This window comes from Ranitomeya variabilis, chromosome 2 (genome assembly GCF_051348905.1).
Source record: "Ranitomeya variabilis isolate aRanVar5 chromosome 2, aRanVar5.hap1, whole genome shotgun sequence".
NCBI lineage: Eukaryota > Metazoa > Chordata > Amphibia > Anura > Dendrobatidae > Ranitomeya > Ranitomeya variabilis.
The window spans coordinates 854,050,255-854,075,269 of NC_135233.1; the positions used below are offsets into that span (position 1 = coordinate 854,050,255).

Below are 25,015 nucleotides of genomic sequence, written 5' to 3' on the forward strand. Positions count from 1 at the left end.
TACGAGGTCATAACTTTCTCACACTCAAAACATTTCATTAGACCAGTTTTGTCACTCTATTAAAAAGATAATTTAAAATTATATAAAAAGCTTCTTCATTTAGTAAAGTGCAAAACTTTTTAGTCCCCTCAAACATGGATGATTGTCGCACCAAACTGTGAGAAAATGATGCAGCTTCTTCCCTTTGCACCACCCTTCTATAAAATACAGCAATGCATGAATCTGCCCTCCTAAAGGAATAATTTATAGACTATTTATACAATTTAGGTATCTTATCATTTGGACATTTGCACGGCCTTATTTGCATTACAGAGCTCAAAACATGTTGAATTATCGCCAAGGGAAAATCACAATTTTTTACACATATTTTCTAGGTAATTAGGGGCATTTTAATTATTCAATTTGTGCAAATTTATGAAAATCGAATTTTGGGGGGAAACTGGCAAAGATGGCAAATTTGAATTTCACAAGATCCGCTCATCTCTACTGTGTGCTAAGTATGAGATTACAAATATTATCTATATTACATAGGTACAGTGCTCATCATTACTGAACTCCAAAAACAAGATATGGGTCATTGCTTCTCTACATTTTTACATTGCCTCTCTCCCAACAATAATTTCTGACTTCCCATGAAAATACCTACATAATGAAAATGAGGGGCCATTGCTTCTTATAATAAGTGATTTAAAGACAATGAAACAAGGCAGTACATTCTATATAATCCTTGTGAAACAATAGATGTAAAGCAGAAAGTAAAAATGAAAACTAAAGCAAAATAAAAAATGTTTAGGTTAAGAGACTTACTTAAAGTGATATTGTTTTTTTCCAGTTGTAGTGACACCTTCATTGTAGCTAAGCCGAGTTCTGTATTATTTGTGGCCAGGGCATCATATATACATTCAGTTTTATTACCACACTTCTCCTCCAATTCTGCATACCGGTCTTTATATAGATTTCTCAAATCACTGAGGAAAACTGGTATGAATGAGTCTTTTCCTTGTGTATACGGCTCTTTAAACAAGCTGGTTTCGTTGACTTCCCCTGCGTGACAGAGACATATATCTCAAGATACAACTCGCACCATTTTACAGAACATATAAATATAATCTGCACAAGCTGTGACACTAGATCATTATAGAGCTCTAATCCCTGTTCTGCCAAAGATTCAGCTGTACAGCTTTAGGCCATGTTCATAAGTTCAGTATTTGGTCAGTATTTTACAGTGTGTTCACATACTGAACGTGTGAACATGGCCTTATAGTATACACTAGATATTACTATAATCACTGAATTTGATTTTTAATTCTGTTACCACCTGCTGGCGTATTTCTCAAATAAAAGAGGACAAATAACATTTTAGCTATATGACAGTTTAACTGGAAAAACAATAGACTTCTCATTTTAAAGGGAACCTGTCATCTGACTCATGCGTGAAGGATGAAATCCATGGCTGCTGCATGATTGGATCCAGGTTTATATTTATCTGAAATATAAACTTTCATTTGAGCTGGGATTCATAGCTGGAGATGAGACTAGTCCAGCTTCACCCCCAGCCGACTATTCCCAGCATTGCTGCAGGGGACTGACAGGTTTCTTCTTTTGTGCAAATGACAGTGAGACCTGTCGATAACCTGCAGCGCTGGGAACAGTCAGCTAGAGTTGCCCAATCTCATCTCATCTGCTATGGTTTGAGGCCAGATGTTTTAAGATTGTTTTGAACCTTGAAGCAATCCAGAGGAATACATACATATCTATTGTGCAGCCAGGCTCTTATTCATGCTGCCCGCTGTTTGGGCAACTTTTTTCTGATTTTTTCTCAAATCTTAAGACATTAGGAGATTTAAAGAACAATGCATCTCAATAACATAACTATAATTTGAATCCATAATATATCAAACGTTTGTCTGACTTTTCAGGCTCAGGAAACCAGTGGATATATTTCCCATTGCCCATTGAGCATAATGTTCTAACAATATGATTTGGTAGAAATGTAAGGGTAGGTGCACACAATCAGTAAACACTACGGGTTGGACGCTGCGCACTTGTCTCCAATCCACAGCGTCCAGCTGTTACAGCATAATGGACAGGATTTCAAGAAATCAAATGCACAGTATGAGTGCACTGACGCCCGTACCTCACCCATGGAGACGGACATGTGGCGCGTCTCTCCAGACGGCAGCAAGTCTATTTATCTTCAGCAGACGCGAGCCTCTGTAAGAGAAATTTCACCCATGCCATGTATAGGACGCAGTGATTCCGCACGGTTCAATGAACACATGCGAAATAACCTGCGTTCAATAGCTGGCAGAGCTTTGGAAGCAGCGGACATGTGCTGAGTCCAAAGCGATGCCGATTACTGAACGTGTGCCCATACCCTAAAGGGTTTAGGTCATTTTCTTCAGCAGAAACCCACCACTTCCCAAACTCATGGATTCCTGATTGCTGGGATGTAAGCGCTCCTGATTAATAGTTTGGACCAGCAACATTGTTGTGCTGCCAGCCCAAACTGCGAGCAGCTACATGTGATAGCTTTGCTTCCCCAGCAATGGAAGAACAGCAGAAATTAAGCAGACCTTTATTTGGGACTAAAGGCCCCGTCTCACATAGCGAGATCGCTAGCGAGATCGCTGCTGAGTCACAAGTTTTGTGACGCAACAGCGACCTCCATAGCGATCTCGCTATGTGTGACACGTACCAGCGATCAGGCCCCTGCTGCGAGATCGCTGGTCGTGTCAGAATGGCCTGGACCTTTTTTTGGTCGTTGAGGCCCCGCTGACATTGCTGAATCGGTGTGTGTGACACCGATCCAGCGATGTCTTCACTGGTAACCAGGGTAAACATCGGGTTACTAAGCGCAGGGCCGCGCTTAGTAACCCGATGTTTACCCTGGTTACCAGCGTAAATGTAAAAAAAAACAAACAGTACATACTCGCCTTCTGATGTCCGTCAGGTCCCTCGCCGTCTGCTTCCTGCTCTCACTGACTGCCGCCGTACAGTGAGAAGTGAGAGCACAGCAGTGACGTCACCGCTGCGCTCTCACTGTACGGCGGCTCAGTCAGAGCAAGAAGCAGACGGCAAGGGACCTGGACACCGAAAGGCGAGTATGTAGTGTTTGTTTTTTTTGGTAACCAGGGTAAACATCGGGTTACTAAGCGCGGCCCTGCGCTTAGTAACCCGATGTTTACCCTGGTTACCCGGGTGCTGCAGGGGGACTTCGGCATCGTTGAAGACAGTTTCAACGATGCCGAAGTCGTTCCCCTGATCGTTGGTCGCTGGGGAGAGCGGTCTGTGTGACAGCTCCCCAGCGACCACACAGCGACTTACCAACGATCACGGCCAGGTCGTATCGCTGGTCGTGATCGTTGGTAAATCGCTTAGTGAGACGGGGCCTTAACACTATGCTTCAAGGATCCCGGCCAGTCTCAGCACAGTGCTTACAAGCTGACTAAGAAAGAGCTTGTTAACATTCCTTATGTTTATCCTATGGAAGAATTCTGTTAAGAAGTAAATTGGAAAATTGTTTGTTTTTAAAAGCACAATCCAGTTATAAATATCTATCGTAGCTCTTACTGCATGTTATTCAGAGAAAAATCATAATACCCTCAGTACAATACTTTTTGTGTGTTCTGTTACAAAAGAGTAAATTGGCTTAAGAATGACAGACACTGGGGCTATGTGGTAGAATACATTGCGAATTGTATTGTCAATCTTCTTTTGTGTTTTCAGACATTACCAGGTAATCCTACAATGGAGATCTGCACAATGACTTAGTTCTAATCCATTACTTACACTCCTTTCCATAGTAGAATATCTCTTCTTCTGAGCTGTTGATGGGAAGCTTTGTGCCATTATTGAAGAAGAAATCATCACTCTGGTCATTATTCCAAGTACCTACAAAAAGTTACATTAGAATTGTTAACTAGACTTCCAAGACCAATCATTTTAATTAAAACACGATAAATATAGGGGGTAAAATCATTGATAGAGGGGAAACTTAATGCCTGAGATAGAAGCAGCTGAGAGTAGAGTTAGAGCTTTTGAAAAATTAAATTGTTATGAAATTTTTGCTAATATGTATATGGAAGAGGAAAAGAATGAGATTTATAATAAGCTGTGATTTAAAAGTGCTTATGTTACAGAACTAAAAGACACGCGCTTACCCAAAAGTCCCTTGGTATTGTTCAAGAAGCTACTGGGAAGACTGGTTACAGCAGTCAGCATATTAGATTGGGCCGACACTTGTACAGACAGAGAACCTTGGAAGGTTGCAGTGATCGTTGAACTATCGTTTTTGAAGAAGACGGCAGAATTGGTGTCATTTATATAGGCTTCCATATCTAGAAATTAAAGAGAATTTACAAAATTGATTATAAGTTATTGCTTCCTGGTCCATAAACGTTCGTTTTATTTATTATACTGTACTTATTTTCTTGTTAAGACCTTAATGACTGGAGCTTTTTTATTTAGCGTTTTCGTTTTTCACTCCCCTCCTTCCCAGAGCCATAACTTTTTATTTTTCCATCAATATAGCCATGTGAGGGCTGATTTTTTGCGAGTTATACTTTTAAACTACACTATTGGTTTTACCATGTCGTGTATTTGAAAACGGGATAAAAATTCCAGGTGCGGTGAAATTGCATAAAAAGTGCAATCCCACGCTTGTTTTTTGCTTGGCTTTATTGCTAGGTTCATTAAATGCAAAACCTGACCTGCAATTATGATTCTCCAGGTCATTACGAGTTCATAGACACCAAACATGTGAAGGTTCTTTTTTATCTTTGTGGTAAAAAAAAAATTCCAAACTTTGGTAAAAAAAAAAAAATTGCACAATTTTCCAAGATCCGTAGCGTCTCCATTTTTGTGATCTCGGGTTGAATGAGGGCATATTTTTTGCGTGCCGAGCTGATGTTTTTAATGATACCATTTTGGTGCAGAAATTGTTCTTTTGATCACCCGTTATTACATTTTAATGCAATGCAGCGGCGACAAAAAAATCCTAATTCTGGCGTTTTTAATTTTTTTCTCACTACGCCGTTTAGCGATCGGGTTAATTCTTTTTTTTTATTGATAGATCTGGCAATTCTGAACATGGCAATACCAAATATGTTTATTTTTTATTTTTTTATTATTTTATTTTGAATGGGGTGAAAGGGGGGTGATCTGAACTTTTATGTTTTTTTTATTTTTTCATATTTTTGAAAACTTTTTTTTTTACTTTTGCCATGCTTCAATAGCCTGCATGGGAGGCTAGAAGCTGGCATAGCAGAATCAGCTCTGCTACATTGGGGCAATGCTCAGATTGCCCGTATGTAGCTGAATTACAGCATTGTTATGAGCGCCAACCACAGGGTGGTGCTCACAGCAATCTGGCATCAACAACCATAGATGCCTGCAGGAGACCTCAGGTTGCTATGTCGATGCACCACTGACCCTCAATCATGTAACGGTGGTCAGCGGTGCACGCATTTCCGGCCAAATGGCCGGAAGCGTTTGTTAAAAGCCGCTGTCAGAGTTTGACAGCGGCATTTAACTAGTTAATAGTTCAAAAATAGTTAATGTTCAAAACAGCTGACATGTCTTGGCTTTGATGCGGGCTCACCGCCGGAGCCTGCATCAAAGCAGAGGTTCTGCCATTGGACGAACTATTCCGTCCGATGGCAGAAAGGGGTTAAACACATCATTTTTATAGAGTATGAAAACAACTGTTAGGAAAACAACAATAAAGATTTTTTTAATGATGGAATTGATTATTTTTTCAAAGAAGCTTTTTCCATTTTTACCTTGAACAATTAAAATAACATTTATGAATTGTACCATAAGCTGCATTGTAAGAAACTATAAGTAAATGTGGTGACTAATTGAAAATTTTACAATTAAAAGTGAATGCTTTTTATAGTCAACACAAAAATTATTGATGCAAATGCTTTCCATCTTACCATTTACTATATATGTTCATGTTCAACCTATATTTAATATCAAATATGTTCAACTCATAAATGATGAGAGAAAAATGTTCATGTCGCTGTCTCGCTTGGAATCGGGGGGAGCCGTGGATTGTCCACCTATGACATGTATGACCTGATGTCTACGATGGGACATCCCTTTAAGTCATCAATAATTTCTAAGTTGCAACACTGCTAACTATTCATTTTGATCATATCATAAAATGCCAATTTTTAAGTCTGCATTGTCCTATGCAGGTTCAAGAAGAGACAGATACACTAATTTCTAAGGGCAATTGATTTTCACAAATCTACTGTTCACATGGTGCAATTCTTAGAAGGTGAGCGAATGAAAGAGGAATTACATCTGCCTCTGTTTCTACATTTGGTGCTAGTGTGTGCAAAGGCAAAGTAATAAGTAATTTCCTAGACCTAGTATATATTTACTTACCTTCTGAATAACTGAATAACACATCCTGACCATCAAGAAAAACATTTATATTGTTCGAATTACCCAGATACCACTCCACCTATGAGAAGTTAAAATGAAAAATAAATGATGTTATGCTCTAAAATAATGGCAATGAGCAAAACACAGTACTGGTATTCTCATGTTTTTATTTCATGGTGCTTTATCTATCATTAATAGAGATGTATCACACAGATATGTGAAATGTCTATGATGACATCAACAATAGGTGTGAACAGAAGTCAACAAGCAAAACCATTACAACATCAAGACAAGGAGAAAGAGATGACACATAGTAAAACACAATGTGACGGCAGACATGATGGTTTAACACCTTAGAAAACCTAATATTTTACCCAACATTTATTCTCATAATTACTCTAATACTCACTTTAACACTAGCATTGCTTGATGTGTATTGCACTGCAAAGGCCTGGAAGTTGGTGGCATTCGCTTGTTCAGTCTGCACTGTTCGACCTTGTAGAACTAAAGAGATGTCTGAGTCCGATGCATTAAGGAGAAGGAAATCTCCAAGTCCATTGAATGTGTAGGATAACCCATCTAGAGTCGTAATGTGAGGATCTCCAAACATCCATCCTGTAACAAAGAATTAATAAACTGTATACATATTTTTGTAGTTTCAGCGTTGCATTTATTAATGATGAAAACCTCTCCACAAACCTTATTTCTTAAAAAATTCTTACAATTTTGGTTAATAAAATGTATTTAAATGTTTTCAAACTGGATAGTTAAATAAATGTTGTAATTCAACAGTAAAAAAAAAGCTATATAAATTAGTAAAATGTTACCATTCATCATCATACCCTCACCGCCATTGCTTAGGTTCCCTGCTACCACTGTCCACACTTCCACGTGATAGCGTGATGTTATTGGGTTTGCATCAAAAGTGGTGATTTCACTAGAGTAGTCTATGACTGGGTGCTCATCTGGTATATAGGGGGATGTCAGCATACTTAATTCTGATCAATATTAACTGAACAATTAATTTCTGAATATAAATAATAATTAAAATTTGTATTTTAAATATTAATATTGAGTAGAATTAATTTCAGCTTATTGATTCGGCCCTCCACAACAGTCATGGTCCCTCATGTGGCTCCTCAGAAAAATTTGTTACCCACCCTGCATTAGACTATATTAATCGTGGGTTTGTATCTAATTTACCTGGCCTTGGTGGCCTGTAGTCTAGACATTTAATTGGTGGTCTCTTCTGCTTGTACATAGTGCAGAACTGAAGATCATCTACATCATTGCAGCACCAGTCGTATGCCTGAAGTTCTGCATCTTGCACATCTAGGAAATAAACAAATTAATTTCATTGCATCTTTCTTACAAGTAGTGTTGTTGTTTTATAATAAATCTTCTCACTCACTATTGCTCGATGAATGAAAAGTCCATGTCCGTTCCTGGAAACCCTCCAAGAACTGATTCTTGCGGTAGTATACACATCTCACACCTGCATAATACCAGTTAGGAGACGTGCTGCGGAAAAGTTTAATATAGCTTGACTCTCCTGAAAGTAAAAGATATATATATATAAGAAATCATTGCAAAATACAGATAGATTGCAAATAGAAAATAAGCTGCCACAGAAATCTGCAGATGATTACTGCTGTGGTTTGGTATGTGCCTTTGGTCCGCTAAAGATCAATGTACCTAATTTCTGTCTTTTTAGTGCATAATTTGTGGCAATAATGAAGATTTTGTGAAATCCACAACAGATGAACATTGCTAGAAGCTGTATATTACAATAATACTGATAAGAAGATGAAGTACAAAAAGAACATCAAAGAAAATGAATATAACAAAATGAATGCAAAACAGTTCATTTATGATTAGCAATGCTAATAATCTTTTCTCATTATTTCTCCTGTCTGCTCAGATTCGGCTTAATACAAAACTTTGAGGAAGACTAGACTCAATTGTTCCTTGCTTGGGCTGCCTCTCAAAATTTGGGATAGGCACTGTATTATCACAATTATGGACAACAGCCTAGCAGTAGTCACCATGAATGTCCCCATTTCTGTTTAGGTGAACCCCATTTATAAGGAATAAGGCTCAGCGTCTTTACCTGCTTTTGTTTGTCTGTAGCGGGAATCAGCCTGCGCCTGCTGGAATAAACAGGGGCATGAAAGCAAACCAGAATTCCACTGTGAGGGATTTTCATGTTGATTGTTGAACCAGTTGAGACATTTCATACGACTGTTCTCCACTGTGGAATTATTCAGCTGGTAAATCCAGAGTCCTCTCCTGTCTGCAAAAGTAAAAAAGGAAATAATGCAGAAGCAGTAGATTTAGAACAATGTAGCAACGAACAAGCAAAATGTCAGCAATTTACAAATCTTTAGTTTGTACCTTATCTCCAGTAATACTGACAGTTTTTCAGGGCACGGCTTGCGATCCCTCTAAAGCAAAGAATGTGCACGCATGCGCTCCTTGCCAAGGAAACCAGCTACCTCTGATAGGCTTCAGTGGCCGTTGGTTATCTTTAGGCCACACACACTAAACTACTGAAATATAAATCCCTTTGGTTTTCGAAATTGGAGGAATTTGTTACTTTGTTATTAGAAGCACCTTGCAATTTTTATCCATTTATTAAGACATTTACACTTATCAGTGCTCCTCAGAGCAAATCTACACCAGAAAAGGGCTGTCCTGTAATTTACACCATTTTCTGGTGTACATTTTAGTAAATATTTTAAGCTGTGGGAGGCCATGCCTAATGCTGTTAAGCCTCGTCCACTTTTAAAAAAGTGGCAAGAGCAAAGTGAAAACTTAAAAAGTTGCATTTTTGGTGCCCAAAACAAGTGTGCACAAGTGAACATTTTTGTCATACATTTTTTAATATCTGTTTTAATTGTAATTTAAAAAAATGAAAATATGTTGTAAGTGACTCACTTAAAGCAAACTGCATAAAAAAGAAACAAAAGTAAAAAACTAGCTAAAGTTATTTTAAGATCGAGCATTTATAAATGTTTCCAAGCGCTTCAAGAGAAAGATGGGTGTGAACGGCACTGAATGCTGTAGTTCACATAGAGATATATAGGTATACTCGATCCTTTGTAGATCAGGACGTTCAGAGGTTAGCTACTGACACGGGTGGTGCACAATTTATAAAATAGAAAGTCCATGAAGTAAATGAGAGAAGAAAAAGTGGCACTCACCCTTCTGTGCAGTATAAGTGTTGTCCTTTATTTGCGATTAGCAGATTACAGACATTTTCTGCGACGGCTGGTGAGGAGAGGGGTGCGGGGAGTGAACGCACCCCTCTCCTCACCAGCAGCCGCAGAAAATGTCTCTAATCTGCTAATCGCAAATAAAGGACAACACTTAAGGTACCTTCACACTAAGCGACTTTGCAGCGAGAACGACGACGATCCGTGACGTTGCAGCGTCCTGGATAGCGATCTCGTTGTGTTTGACACGCAGCAGCGATCTTGATCCCGCTGTGATACCGCTGGTCGGAGCTAGAAGTCCAGAACTTTATTTCGTCGCTGGATCACCCGCTGTCATCGTTGGTAAGTCGTTTAGTGTAACGGTACATTTATACTGCACAGAAGGGTGAGTGCCACTTTTTCTTCTCTCATTTACTTCATTTATAAATGTTTGCCAGTATGATTTTTTTTATATAAAGAAATCAGACACATACCAGCATTGTTTCCAATATAGAGGTTGGGACGGTGTATATTCACAGCGATGTCATCATTCTTGAAAAATGTATCCTTGTTCCCACTGACCATTAAAAAAATAATCTGTTAGTTTCTTGCCAAATCATGTTCTTGAAAAATCAATTATCAGCAATCCAACAAATCCTTATATCCAGGAATAGAAAGGCAGCTATGAGCTGTGGATTATTTAGTGTTATATTGAGAGCAGTAACAGTATTAAATGTGCCATCTAGAATCCACATAAAGGCAAGAGCATAACAAAATGTGTTTCTATAGGTAAACTGATAAAATATGAAAGAAGATTTAAGGGAGTTAAGGAAAACTATCATCGCCATGAATTATTACAATATTATGGGCATCAGGGTAAATAATTTTTATATGTACATACACTCACCGGCCACTTTATTAGGTACACCTGTCCAACTTCTTGTTAACACTTAATTTCTAGTCAGCCAATCACATGGCGGCAACTCAGTGCATTTAGGCATGTAGACATGGTCAAGACAATCTCCTGCAGTTCAAACCGAGCATCAGTATGGGGAAGAAAGGTGATTTGAGTGCCTTTGAACGTGGCATGGTTGTTGGTGCCAGAAGGGCTGGTCTGAGTATTTCAGAAACTGCTGATCTACTGGGATTTTCACGCACAACCATCTCTAGGGTTTACAGAGAATGGTCCGAAAAAGAAAAAAAATCCAGTGAGCGGCAGTTCTGTGGGCGGAAATGCCTTGTTGATGCCAGAGGTCAGAGGAGAATGGGCAGACTGGTTCGAGCTGATAGAAAGGCAACAGTGACTCAAATCGCCACCCGTTACAACCAAGGTAGGCCTAAGAGCATCTCTAAACGCACAGTGCGTCGAACTTTGAGGCAGATGGGCTACAGCAGCAGAAGACCACACCGGGTACCACTCCTTTCAGCTAAGAACAGGAAACTGAGGCTACAATTTGTCCAAGCTCATCGAAATTGGACAGTAGAAGATTGGAAAAACGTTGCTTGGTCTGATGAGTCTCGATTTCTGCTGCGACATTCGGATGGTAGGGTCAGAATTTGGCATAAACAACATGAAAGCATGGATCCATCCTGCCTTGTATGGAGCATCTTTGGGATGTGCAGCCGACAAATCTGCGGCAACTGTGTGATGCCATCATGTCAATATGGACCAAAATCTCTGAGGAATGCTTCCAGCACCTTGTTGAATCTATGCCACGAAGAATTGAGGCAGTTCTGAAGGCAAAAGGGGGTCCAACCCGTTACTAGCATGGTGTACCTAATAAAGTGGCCGGTGAGTGTATAGCTCTGCTGTTTACATGTTGCCAGCACAGCTGTGCTGTGGACACATACAGATTACAGTATTCTCTTCTTCTACCTTAGATGTCATCAGTGTGTGCATAGTGTGAGCCATATTTGCAATAAATAGACAACAGAGCGATAAGGACGCCTTTACACATTCAACATTCATAGTCCAAGTCTGGACAGTGATTTCTGGACCCGCTGTGAGTGTCCTTGCCCCAGCATTCCAAATACTTCATAGGAGCATATATGACGTTGCTGCGTTCGGGGAAGGATACTCGCGGCTGGTTGAGACTGTGAATTTTGGACGAGTGAAATTTGCCTAAGATATAGGCAGCCAAGGTGTGACTGCATGTCCTGCTCTTAGCATAGCAGAGCTGTGTGTGAAAAATGTAGATCGCAGAGGTGTGATAGCAGGCAATGTGCATACAGCAAAGCTGTGTGTGTGATTATGTGAGTGCTTTCTCGTGTGTATGCATGTGTGTGTATAGTATATAGGTAGCATATGAGTGTATGCATGTATTGTGAGCATAGCTGAGGTGTGTCATTCACACTGACCCTTGTATGCCATTGCTGTCTTAGAAACCAATGCTCAGACAGTTTTCATCTCAAACACATAAAAAACCTTATTATCTACAGTGAGGCCATCATATACAATTGGATATGTTACAACCCTACTGATTAAGACAAACACATTGGTGGTCTCAGAAAGACCTTTTGGGGGCATCACAACCCTGGACCAGACCTCAATCATTGGACAATAACACTTTCACACTTCTTGTCTATGAACTACTCCAATATTTCCGCCAAAGCTGTTTTCTTCCCATCCCACATTGACAGTTCTGCTTCACCTCACTTGTCATATTACTGCACTATTCTATCTCCTGTTGTGTATAAACATGTGATGCTTCAGATTATGTGCTATTCTGTATGTCTGATGAAGAGACCTGAGTAGAATGGGTAGCTTGTATTTGTTACCATATTTTCAGTTAGACATTAAAATGTATCAACCACTGAGGACTCTCAGATTTTAATATTCTACTATCTACTGGCAAACGTGGTACAAAAATATATTTTTCATTTCCACATTTACATGCTTAATACTGATGGCTGGGAATATATTAGACTCAGGACCATAGCAGAGGGGATGGAGGTTGATAATATGAGCTTTGCCACACAGAGTAGAGGGGGAGGGGAAGCATTTATAATATGTATCTGTATCAGCGTCCAGAGGATGCAAATACAGTTGAAACTGAAGGTGGTAACGTGCAGGCCCCCTTCACCTCTGGGTCTGATCACGGTCATACCACCCACCGGTAATGTATCAGATTGTAGTCCAGGCTAATTAATTAAATATAAAGTACAATGAACAAAGAAAATTTCAAGTAGCAGAGAACCGTAATCAGACACTTGCCTTTACGCTTATTTCACATCACAGATGAAATCCCATTAGCTGCTAAGGATATACACACTATTCTTATAGGCACTTGCTATTACTAATATTACTTGAGGTCTGATCATTCCACTTTGAAACCTCAAGTCTGAGCCAAAATCTAAGGGGTAACGTTTCTCCATGTGTAGAGTGACATGTCTGGTATGCCAGTGTACAGAGGCTTATAAGCCATGCAATGCTCTGTTGTGGATTCTGTTGGTGGGCTCCCTCTGGTGGTTACTGCTGGTACTGGGTGACTTTGGTGGGTTGCGGCCTTTGGTTTCCACCTGTCCATCAGAGGCTGGGTGTTTCCTATTTTACCTGGCCTTTCTGTCATTTCCCTTGCCGGCTATCAATGTGTTCAGATGTGCTCTGTTTGGTTCCTGCCTACCTGCTCCCAGATCTTTCAGGATAAGCTAAGTGCTGATTTTCAGTTGTTTGGTTTTTGGTCCAGCTTGCTTAGAATGTCTCTATGCTAGCTGGTTGCTCTAGTGGACTGAGGTTCTCCCCATGTGCCATGAGTTGGCACATGGGTTCTTGTAATCTCAGGATGGTTTTTTTGATTAGGGTTTTTTGCTGACCGCTCAGTCCCCTTTTGTATCATTCTGCTTTCTAGTTTTCAGCAGGCCTCTATTTGCTAAAGCTATAAACATCATCTCTATGTGTGTGCCTTCCTCTCATTTCACCGTCAATACATGTGGGGGGCAACTATACCTTTGGGGTTAATTCCTCTGGAGGCAAGTGAGGTCTTGTTTTCTCTGCAGTACTAGTTAGCTCTTAGGCTGGTGCGTGGCATCTAGAACCAACGTAGGCACGCTCCCTGGCTATCTCTAGTTGCGTTTGTCAGGCGTAGGGCAGCGGTCAGCCCAGGTTCCATCACCCTAGAGCTCGTCCGATATTTGTTATACTTTGCTTGTCCTGTGCTATCCCTAGCCATTGGGGATTCATGACAGTATAGCCGGCCCACAAAGTGTTAATTGTTTGGGCTGAAGCAGGAGGAAAAGAAGTGTTCAAGGAAAATTTTTTTTTTTTTTCCTTCAGAGTTTTGCTGCCTAGCCCTTAATTGCTGTCTAGCTGCTTCTTACCTCCTCTTAACCCTTGAATGGCTCTGATCTTAGCTGTTTATCATGGATGTCCAGAGTTTGGCTTCCAGCCTGAGTAATCTTGCGGCAAAGGTTCAAAACATACAGGATTTCGTTGTTCACACTCCCATGTCTGAACCTAGAATTCCTATTCCAGAGTTTTTTTCTGGAGATAGATCTACCTTCCTGAATTTCAGGAACAATTGTAAATTGTTTCTCTCTTTGAAATCTCGCTCCTCTGGAGACCCTGCTCAACAGGTCAAGATTGTTATATCGTTCCTACGGGGCGACCCTCAGAGTTGGGCATTTGCATTGGCACCAGGGGATCCTGCGTTGCTCAGTGTGGATGCGTTTTTTCTGGCATTGGGATTGCTCTATGAGGAACCTAACCTAGAGATTCAGGCTGAAAAGGCTTTATTAGCCCTCTCTCAGGGGCATGATGAAGCGGAAATATATTGTCAGAAATTTCGGAAATGGTCGGTGCTTACTCAGTGGAATGAGTGCGCCCTGGCTGCAAACTTCAGAAATGGTCTTTCTGAGGCCATTAAGGATATTATGGTGGGGTTCCCTGCGCCTACAGGTCTGAATGAGTCTATGGCTATGGCCATTCAGATTGATTGGCGTTTACGGGAGCGCAAACCCGTGCACCAGTTGGCGGTGTCTTCTGAACAGGCACCTGAGACTATGCAATGTGATAGAATTCAGTCCAGAAGTGAACGGCAAAATTATAGGCGGAAAAATGGTTTGTGTTTTTATTGTGGTGATTCAGCTCATGTTATATCAGCATGCTCTAAACGCACAAAAAGGGTTGATAAATCTTTTGCCATTGATACTCTGCAGTCTAAGTTCATTTTGTCTGTGACTCTGATTTTTTCACTGTCTTCCATTTCCGTCGATGCCTATGTGGATTCAGGCGCTGCCCTGAGTCTTATGGATTGGTCATTTGCTAAACGCTGCGGTTTTAGTCTAGAGCCTCTGGAAGTTCCTATTCCTCTGAAGGGAATTGATTCTACACCATTGGCTATGAATAAACCGCAGTATTGGACACAAGTGACCATGCGCATGACTCCCGTTCATCAGGAGGTGATTCGCTTCCTTGTACTGTATAATTTACATGATGTACTAGTGCTTGGTCTGCCATGGTTACAAACTCATAATCCTGTCCTGGACTGGAAAACAATGTCTGTGCTAAGCTGGGGATGTCAGGGGGTTCATGATGAGGCACCTCCGATTTCTATCGCTTCATCGACTCCTTCGGAGATCCCTGCGTTTTTGTCAGATTATAAGGATGTTTTTGAGGAGCCTAAGCTCAATTCGCTCCCTCCTCATAGAGAGTGTGACTGTGCTATAGAATTGATTCCTGGCAGTAAGTTCCCTAAGGGTCGTTTATTTAATCTGTCACTGCCAGAGCATACTGCTATGCGGAATTATATTAAGGAGTCCTTGGAAAAGGGACATATTCGTCCATCTTCGTCTCCTCTGGGAGCAGGTTTTTTTTTCGTGGCAAAAAAAGATGGTTCCCTGAGGCCTTGTATAGATTATCGCCTTCTGAATAAGATTACAGTCAAATACCAGTATCCATTGCCATTATTTACTGATTTGTTTGCTCGCATTAAGGGGGCTAGGTGGTTCACTAAAATAGATCTTCGTGGTGCGTATAATCTGGTGCGGATAAAACAGGGTGATGAGTGGAAAACCGCATTTAATACGCCTGAGGGCCATTTTGAGTATTTGGTAATGCCTTTTGGACTCTCCAATGCTCCGTCAGTCTTTCAGTCCTTTATGCACAATATTTTCCGTGAATATCTGGATAAGTTTATGATTGTGTATTTGGATGATATTTTGGTGTTTTCTGATGACTGGGAGTCTCATGTTCTACAGGTCAGGAAGGTGTTTCAGGTTTTGCGGGCCAATTCTCTGTTTGTGAAGGGCTCAAAGTGTCTCTTCGGAGTCCAGAAGATTTCTTTTTTGGGGTACATTTTTTCTCCTTCTACTATTGAGATGGATCCCGTTAAGGTTCAGGCTATTTGTGACTGGACACAACCTACATCTGTTAAGAGCCTTCAGAAGTTCTTGGGGTTTGCTAATTTTTATCGTCGGTTCATTGCTAATTTTTCCAGTATTGTTAAACCTTTGACTGATTTGACTAAAAAGGGTGCTGATGTTGCTGATTGGTCTCCTGCGGCCGTGGAGGCCTTTCGGGAACTTAAGCGCCGGTTTTCTTCTGCTCCTGTGTTGTGTCAACCAGATGTTTCACTTCCTTTTCAGGTGGAGGTTGATGCTTCCGAGATTGGAGCGGGGGCGGTTTTGTCACAGAGAAGTTCTAATGGCTCGGTGACGAAGCCATGTGCTTTCTTCTCTTGAAAATTCTCGCCCGCCGAGCGCAATTATGATGTGGGTAATCGGGAGCTTTTGGCCATGAAGTGGGCATTTGAGGAGTGGCGTCATTGGCTTGAGGGTGCTAAACATCGCGTGGTGGTCTTGACTGATCACAAGAATCTCATTTACCTTGAGTCTGCCAGGCGTTTGAATCCTAGACAGGCTCGTTGGTCATTATTTTTTTTCTCGTTTCAATTTCGTGGTTTCATACCTGCCAGGTTCAAAGAATGTGAAGGCAGATGCTCTTTCCAGGAGTTTTGTGCCTGACTCTCCTGGAGACACTGGGCCTGCTGGTATCCTTAGGGATGGGGTAATTTTGTCCGCCGTATCCCCAGACTTGCGACGCGCATTGCAGGAGTTTCAGGTGGATAAACCGGATCGATGTCCACCAGAAAGACTGTTTGTTCCGGATGATTGGACTAGTAGAGTCATCTCCGAGGTCCATTCTTCTGTGTTGGCTGGTCATCCTGGAATATTTGGTACAAGAGATTTGGTGGCCAGGTCTTTTTGGTGGCCTTCCTTGTCTAGGGATGTGCGTACCTTTGTGCAGTCTTGTGAAGTGTGTGCTCGAGCTAAGCCTTGCTGTTCACGGGCTAGTGGGTTGTTGTTATCTTTGCCCATCCCGAAGAGGCCTTGGATGCACATTTCCATGGATTTTATTTCTGATCTCCCGGTTTCACAGAAAATGTCCGCTATCTGGGTTGTGTGTGACCGCTTTTCTAAGATGGTTCATTTGGTGCCCTTGCCTAAGTTACCCTCCTCCTCTGAGTTGGTTCCTTTGTTTTTTCAGAACGTGGTTCGTTTGCATGGGATTCCGGAGAATATCGTTTCTGACAGGGGATCCCAGTTTGTGTCTAGATTTTGGCGGACGTTTTGTGCCAAGATGGGCATTGATTTGTCTTTCTCGTCTGCATTCCATCCTCAGACTAATGGCCAGACGGAGTGAACTAATCAGACCTTGGAAACTTATTTGAGGTGTTTTGTTTCTGCTGATCAGGATGACTGGGTTGCTTTTTTGCCACTGGCCGAATTTGCTCTTAATAATCGGGCTAGTTCTGCCACGTTGGTCTCTCCTTTTTTTTGTAATTCGGGGTTTCATCCTCGTTTTTCCTCTGGTCAGGGGGAATCTTCGGATTGTCCTGGAGTGGACGTGGTGGTGGACAGGCTACATCAGATTTGGAATCAGGTGGTGGACAATTTGAAGTTATCTCAGGAGAAGACTCAGCAGTTTGCTAATCGCCGTCGACGCATGGGTCCCCGACTTCTTGTTGGGGACTTGGTGTGGTTGTCTTCTTGTTTTGTCCCTATGAAGGTCTCTTCTCCTAAGTTCAAGCCTCGGTTCATCGGTCCTTATAGGATCTCGGAGATTCTTAACCCTGTATCTTTTCGTTTGGATCTCCCAGCATCGTTTGCTATTCATAATGTGTTCCATCGGTCGTTGTTGCGGAGGTATGAGGTGCCCGTTGTTCCTTCGGTCGAGCCTCCTGCTCCGGTGCTGGTGGAGGGAGAATTGGAGTATGTTGTTGAAAAGGTCTTGGATTCTCGTGTTTCCAGACGCAAACTCCAGTATTTGGTTAAGTGGAAGGGTTATGGTCAGGAGGATAATTCCTGGGTGGTCGCCTCCAATGTTCACGCGACTGATTTGGTCCGCGCCTTCCATAGAGCTCACCCTGATCGCCCTGGGGGTTCTCGTGAGGGTTCGGTGACCCCTCCTCAAGGGGGGGGTACTGTTGTGGATTCTGTTTTTGGGCTCCCTCTGGTGGTTACTGCTGGTACTGGGTGACTTTGGTGGGTTGCGGCCTTTGGTTTCCACCTGTCCATCAGAGGCTGGGTGTTTCCTATTTTACCTGGCCTTTCTGTCATTTCCCTTGCCGGCTATCAATGTGTTCAGATGTGCTCTGTTTGGTTCCTGCCTACCTGCTCCCAGATCTTTCAGGATAAGCTAAGTGCTGATTTTCAGTTGTTTGGTTTTTGGTCCAGCTTGCTTAGAATGTCTCTATGCTAGCTGGTTGCTCTAGTGGACTGAGGTTCTCCCCATGTGCCATGAGTTGGCACATGGGTTCTTGTAATCTCAGGATGGTTTTTTTGATTAGGGTTTTTTGCTGACCGCTCAGTCCCCTTTTGTATCATTCTGCTTTCTAGTTTTCAGCGGGCCTCTATTTGCTAAAGCTATATACATCATCTCTATGTGTGTGCTTTCCTCTCATTTCACCGTCAATACATGTGGGGGGCAACTATACCTTTGGGGTTAATTCCTCTGGAGGCAAGTGAGGTCTTGTTTTCTCTGCAGTACTAGTTAGCTCTTAGGCTGGTGCGTGGCGTCTAGAACCAACGTAGGCACGCTCCCTGGCTATCTCTAGTTGCGTTTGTCAGGCGTAGGGCAGCGGTCAGCCCAGGTTCCATCACCCTAGAGCTCGTCCGATATTTGATATACTTTGCTTGTCCTGTGCTATCCCTAGCCATTGGGGATTCATGACAATGCTCCTCTGGGAAATTAAATCTGCAAATTGACTCTTTAGAGATGAAGAAGACTTGAACTCTAGTGATACCTATTGCAAGTAGCAACCCTAAAAGTCAATATCAACCTAAAGGTACCTTCACACTAAGCGACGCTGCAGCGATATCGACAACGATGGCGATCGCTGCAGCGTCGCTGTGTGGTCGCTGGAGAGCTGTCACACAGACAGCTCTCCAGCGACCAACGTTGCCGAAGTCCCCGGGTAACCATGGTAAACATCGGGTTACTAAGCGCAGGGCCGCGCTCAGTAATCTGATGTTTACCCTGGTTACCAGTGTAAATGTAAAAAAAACCAAACACTACATACTTACATTGCCATGTCTGTCGTGTCCCTCGCCTTCAACTTCCCTGCACTGTGTAAGCGCCGGCCCTAAGCACAGCGGTGACGTCACCGCTGTGCTTTGCTTTACGGCCGGCACTGACACAGTCAGTGCAGGAAGCTCTGAGCAGCAGCGCGGACGCCGGAGGACGTGACAGACATCAGAGGGTGAGTATGTAGTGTTTTTTTTTTACTTTTACAATGGTAACCAGGGTAAATATCGGGTTACTAAGCGCGGCCCTGCGCTTAGTAACCCGATATTTACCCTGGTTACCATTGTAAAACATCTCTGGCATTGTTGCTTTTGCTGTCAAACACAACGATACACGGCGATCTGACGACCAAATAAAGTTCTGGACTTTCAGCAACGACCAGCGGTATCACAGCAGGATCCAGATCGCTGCTGCGTGTCAAACACAACGATATCGCTATCCAGGACGCTGCAATGTCACGGATCGCTATCGTTATCATTGCAAAGTCGTTTAGTGTGAAGGTACCTTAAGTCATATGGCAAGAATCGTTAAAGGATCAATATTGACTTTAGGGATTGCTACTACCAATAGGAGGCACTAGAGTTCAAGTCCTTTTCATCTCTGAAGAGACAATTTACATAGTCAGAGCCAAAAATAGTAATCTTACCTGCAAAAGCCAATTAGAGGTCTTGGGTAACGAATTAATTGATCCCAATTCATTCCACCATCTTTAAACAGAACAAGAACAAAGGCCTGGAATCCATCAGTGGTCAGCACAGCCTGGTATGTGTTGGTCTTATAATGAAAGAATACTTAATGTTATTATACAGAAATGTACAGGGCACCACAATGGTTTGTTCTTATAGGTTCTGTTCTATAATTAGGCTTTTCTTCTCACCCTGTTATCATTTTCCTTTGCTGGATACGCAGGAACATTCTCCCAGGTGATCTTCAATGTCCACTGAGCTGTGTATGAAATCTTTAAGTTTCTGCTAATGATGTTCTCAACTTCAGGAATCACAATTCCGTCATTGTTGGTGTATTCCTGATAAGGGACAATTATTAAATATTTATTAGTGATGAGCGAATATACTCGTTACTCAAGATTTCTCAAGCACGCTCGGGGGTCCTCCAAGTATTTTTTAATGCTCGGAGATTTAGTTTTTCTTGCCGCAGCTGAATGATTTACATCTGTTTGCCAGCATAAGTACATGTGAGGATTGCCTAGCAACCCCCACATGTACTTTTGCTGGCTAACAGATGTAAATCATTCAGCTGCGGAGCTAAAAACTAAAACTCAGAGCACTAAAAAATACTCAGAGGACACCGGAGCGTGCTCAGGAAATCTCGAGTAACGAGTATATTCGCTCATCACTAATATTTCTACATTATGTGGATTACATTCTTCACTTCTCTTCACCAATTAATCAGTGTCATAAACCTACCTGGTAGTAAGTAGTTCCGACGCCTTTAGACAAGTCTGCATCACTCCAAAACGCAGCAATTGAGGCCAAATCATATTTTTCATTAAATCCACTGACTGGTGGGTTAGTATATGAGAATACGCTGTTTCTGGATCTCGGGAACACAATCAGACCGTTGTCTGTGTACTGTAAAAAATACATCTTAAGGTTAACTTCCCACCTCTAGTAACTGAGATAAAGCATTGATCCCAGCCATTTATACTTACATAGACAAAGTTTCTTAAACTGTTTCCAAAGGGAAATCCTATTTGTGGCTGGAAAACTGGAGAGGTAAAGTCTGTTGTTCTTCGGTTATAGTTAATATCACTTGTATTTGTTCCATATGGGAAAAGGGGAATGGCTGCAGTGAAAAAAATACATTTATTATGATATCATTCAAAAATAATAACCTGATCATTTTTTATTATTTCCTTTTATCTGTTCTATAAAAAGCAAAAAAATGTTATAACCAAATATCTGAAAAATCGAAAGAAATAGCCATAGCCTGTATGTGTATTTCACATCAGTTTGTGTATTTAATAATTCTAGAAAAAATGTAATACATACTTCACTTTACTAAAAGGTTCAGATGCAGTAAAAACTAGTTAGTGTTATAGTTGATGAGGAAATCAGTGATCAGACAATCATTTGTCATGATATTATGGCATATTCTGGTGATTTGTCATAAAATTCCAAGATAGGTCATCTCTTTCTGTAAGTTTATATAGAGTGGTCCGATGGTCCGAGTATTTAAGAATTTTTATCTCCAATAGGGCAAAAGGAACAGAAGATTTGATGCCCTATCACCGCCCCCTTCATTCTCTATTGGGCTGCCAAAAAAAGCCAAGTGCAATGCTCATTACCCCCATAAGGAGTGAATGGAGAGGTGGTTGAGCATGAGCATTGCTGCTACATTCTAACAATGATAAACATTTCCAGCCAATCAGTGCTAATCACAGAGGTTGGACCCCCACCATTTAATAAGTTATCACCTATTCTCAGGACAGTTGATAATAAGTTGTTACGACTGGACAAACCCTTTAAGCAAAAATACATATATTTAGCGACAGCATGTAATAGATTGTGTCATATGAAAACCTCATCCTGCTCTACATGAAAAGAAAAGCTTACAAAATAAATGTAAAAACCAAAAAGGTATATTGACTAGTGACATGCACAGTTTCTTCATAATCATTACTTACAAGCATTGACAACTCCAGGGGTGCTTGATGTTGTGCTTATTGTAGTGGAGATTGTAGAATATGTTTCATTATTGCTTGGAGTTGTCCATGTGGAAACTGTGCTGGTAGTTATTGCTAAAAAAAATTGAAACACCTTTTAGTATGTCACATTAGAATTAGTAAACAGATGCAGTAACCAGCAAACATTTAGGTATGTAAGAGTGACAATAGTTAACGGGGTATTCCCATCTCCAAGATCCTATCTCAATATGTAGCAGGTGTAATAATAATATATTAGCAAATACCTCCAATTAAAAATGCAATACAGTTTTTCTGATTTGCTATGTCTCTTTCCTCAAGTGCAGGCATTGTAAGACCTTAGGTATCCATGGTTATGTCCACTGATGAAGTAACAGTTAGTTAGCTAGTTGCTAGTTGTCGTAACCATGGATTTCTAATAGAAAGCATTTGCTAATATTATTATTATTATTATTATTATTATTATTACAACTACTACTTATTGGGTTAGGATCTTGAAGATGGGAAAACCCTTAAGTATCAAGTACTTACCAGTACACTCAAGTCTTCCATCACCTTCATATCCAGGTATACAAAGGCAGGAGAAGTTTCCAAGTAAATTAGTGCAATTGGCATTTGCAGCACACGGACTTGTAATATTAACACATTCATTGACATCTAAGAGACGATAAACAACATCAGTAAAACATAATATTTGAATCATAATGAAATTATATAGTTCTGAGTAGGGTAAGCTCCTTTCCCATTGATGCAAATAGAATTGATATTGTGTTTTTGCCTCTCTTTATATCCAGATATTTTTGTAAATTCTCTTCTTATATTAATATACACTTAGTTTTTTTTTCTCTAATATTGACAAAGGAGTAACTAGTATCTACTAGGCCCCAATATAAAATCTGTAAGAAAATCGCCATCTGCCATGTGACATTTATTATACTGGTATCATAGGGCTCACGCAGACGTCTGTAGATTTCGGTCCAATCTTGGACTGCAATGTATAGACTGGCTGCAGAGCATCACAGCCTCCTAGAAATACGTGAAGCTGTCATGATCAGGATGGGAGACCCCCAGCCAGTCCGTGCATTAGCGGTTCACGCTGGGACAGATTTGCACAGACATTTGCATGAGCCCCTATTATGGGGCAAAGAAAGTGTCAAGACTAAAGTGTGACTACTGCTTCTGCAACTCCTTTAATACTGCTAACTTAGAAATCGGGCTTTGTTCGCAGCCATGGTGTCTTTTTTTGGAAAAACCAAAGCAATTGTTGAAAAAAATAGTAATGTCACCTCAACACATGAAAGAAGCTTTAGTCATTGACTTACCAATGCAGTTGACATTGTCATCTTCTTCATACCCAGGTTTACAATCGCATCTGTAGTTTCCAGGTAAGTTAAAACATGTGGCATTTTCAGAACACAGAGAGGAATTATTTGTACATTCATCAATATCTGGAAATATATGAAACAATTTGAATTAAACACAATGTATAAAATAAATTGTGTTGTTATTTTTTTAAATTTTTATCTGAAAAGCTAATAAGTTATTGCCAAAAGATGTATATAAATGTATAAGAAAGTACTCTGTACCATCACACTTGGAGCTGTTCTCTTCATTCATTTTGTAGCCTTCATTGCAAGTGCAAATGTGTCCACCGGTGAAACTGAGGCAATTGTGTTCACAATATGTTGTATTTAGCTTGCACTCATCAACAACTATAACAAAACATATATATTATGTAATTACATATGACATAATACTATTTCTGCAAAACACATTCCTTTTTACTTTCTTTACTAATACGGAATCTGTTTTTATTTGAAATGTAAACTGGAATAAAATGAGCGACATTTTTATCGTCATAAATAAATATAACCTGTAAGTCGCTTACCTGTACAGTTAACACCATCTCCCATGTAGTTTTCCAAGCATTGGCAATAAAACGATCCGGCCACATTAGAGCAATTGGCTTTTTCTGAACAATTATTCAATGCAGAATTAGAGCACTCATCAATATCTAAAATAAAGCAAATGGAGATATTGCAGTGAATATTATATCACGATTTACTGATTTGATGAAAACAGGATGATAAAAACAAGACAAAAAGTAATATTAGAAATGTTTATGACTTTTTCTTTCACAACAGTACAACACATTCTCTACAGATTATGCGTTTTACTGTTTTCAGATATATTCACATAAGTAAAATTTTTGCTGAATTTTCGATTCAGGAGTTCAATCAATCGGTTCTATTAAGGGGGTTGTTCACTACTCAGACAGCACCTTCTCAATCACTATGTGTCCCCCTTAAAAAATAATAACATGCACACCCACCTCTGATGCAGGTGCCGTTCCAGCGGTGTCAGCACTGGCTTTCCAGGGCCACACTATCCCTGTGGCAAATCAGTGGCCACTTCACTATCCAATCCTTTGGACATAATTGAGATTTGAAGGAAGTGAGAGCTGTGGCTGCTCTCTCATTTCCGCCAGATGTCTGATTAGTTCAAAGGAGGAGAAAGTGAAGAGTCCAGTGATTGGCTGCAGGGATCGCGTGATCTAACAATGTCACATAAGCCTCAGGAGAGACAACGCCAACACCGCTGGAACGTCATCTGTACCATAGGTGAGTATTGGTGTTATTCTTTTCTAAGGGGAAAAGGGGTTGCCCTTTTAAGGATGCTTTACTCTGCAAGAAAATGCAAGACTTATTCAGCTGCAAAGCGCCAAAGTGCCCTGTGTGAGTACAACCTTAAAGATTATGTAGACTGCGTAACCATTTTTGTACTGATTTATTGTGTTTTACAAGTTCAAGACTGGGCTTGTTGTGAATTCCGTTCTCGGGCTCCCTCCTGTGGTCATGAGTGGTACTTTGTGAGTTCTGTTCTTGGGCTCCCTCTGGTGGCTTTGAGTGTTACGGCTGGTCTGTAGCTGGACTCCAGCTGCCTCGTTTTCTGCTAGGCTTGCTGCCTATTTAACTCCACCTGGACCTTTACTTGTTGCCTGCTGTCGTTGTATTCAGTACTGGTTCAGATCTCTCTGGGACTTCCCTTGTGACCTGTCTCCTCGTGGAGAAGCTAAGTTCATGCTAGTCTACTTTTGCTCATTGCTATTTGAAAATGTTTCTCAGTATATGATGAGTTCAGTCCAGCTTGCTTATATGCTATTTGATTGCTAGCTGGAAGCTCTGGGGTGCAGAGTTGCGCCCCTCACATCGTGAGTCGGTGTGGGGGTCTTTTTGTATT

At 41.0% G+C, this 25,015-nt stretch overlaps 1 protein-coding gene across 1 annotated transcript in view; it reads right to left on the reverse strand.

Moving 5' to 3' along the window:
* LOC143803981 (uncharacterized) overlaps positions 1 to 25,015 on the reverse strand; it is a 521,136-nt gene that overhangs the window by 252,071 nt on the left and 244,050 nt on the right. Inside the window, exons 59-76 of the mRNA XM_077281733.1 lie at positions 23,664 to 23,789; positions 23,362 to 23,487; positions 23,098 to 23,223; positions 22,307 to 22,432; positions 21,758 to 21,871; positions 20,783 to 20,916; positions 20,538 to 20,702; positions 19,991 to 20,137; positions 19,760 to 19,887; positions 10,085 to 10,167; positions 8,507 to 8,689; positions 7,808 to 7,948; positions 7,600 to 7,728; positions 6,806 to 7,011; positions 6,397 to 6,475; positions 4,164 to 4,340; positions 3,793 to 3,894; positions 808 to 1,044 (exon numbers count right to left, since the gene is read on the reverse strand). Coding sequence (XP_077137848.1) covers positions 808 to 1,044; positions 3,793 to 3,894; positions 4,164 to 4,340; positions 6,397 to 6,475; positions 6,806 to 7,011; positions 7,600 to 7,728; positions 7,808 to 7,948; positions 8,507 to 8,689; positions 10,085 to 10,167; positions 19,760 to 19,887; positions 19,991 to 20,137; positions 20,538 to 20,702; positions 20,783 to 20,916; positions 21,758 to 21,871; positions 22,307 to 22,432; positions 23,098 to 23,223; positions 23,362 to 23,487; positions 23,664 to 23,789 — 2,529 coding nt within the window. The remainder of the gene's footprint in view (positions 1 to 807; positions 1,045 to 3,792; positions 3,895 to 4,163; positions 4,341 to 6,396; positions 6,476 to 6,805; positions 7,012 to 7,599; positions 7,729 to 7,807; positions 7,949 to 8,506; positions 8,690 to 10,084; positions 10,168 to 19,759; positions 19,888 to 19,990; positions 20,138 to 20,537; positions 20,703 to 20,782; positions 20,917 to 21,757; positions 21,872 to 22,306; positions 22,433 to 23,097; positions 23,224 to 23,361; positions 23,488 to 23,663; positions 23,790 to 25,015) is intronic.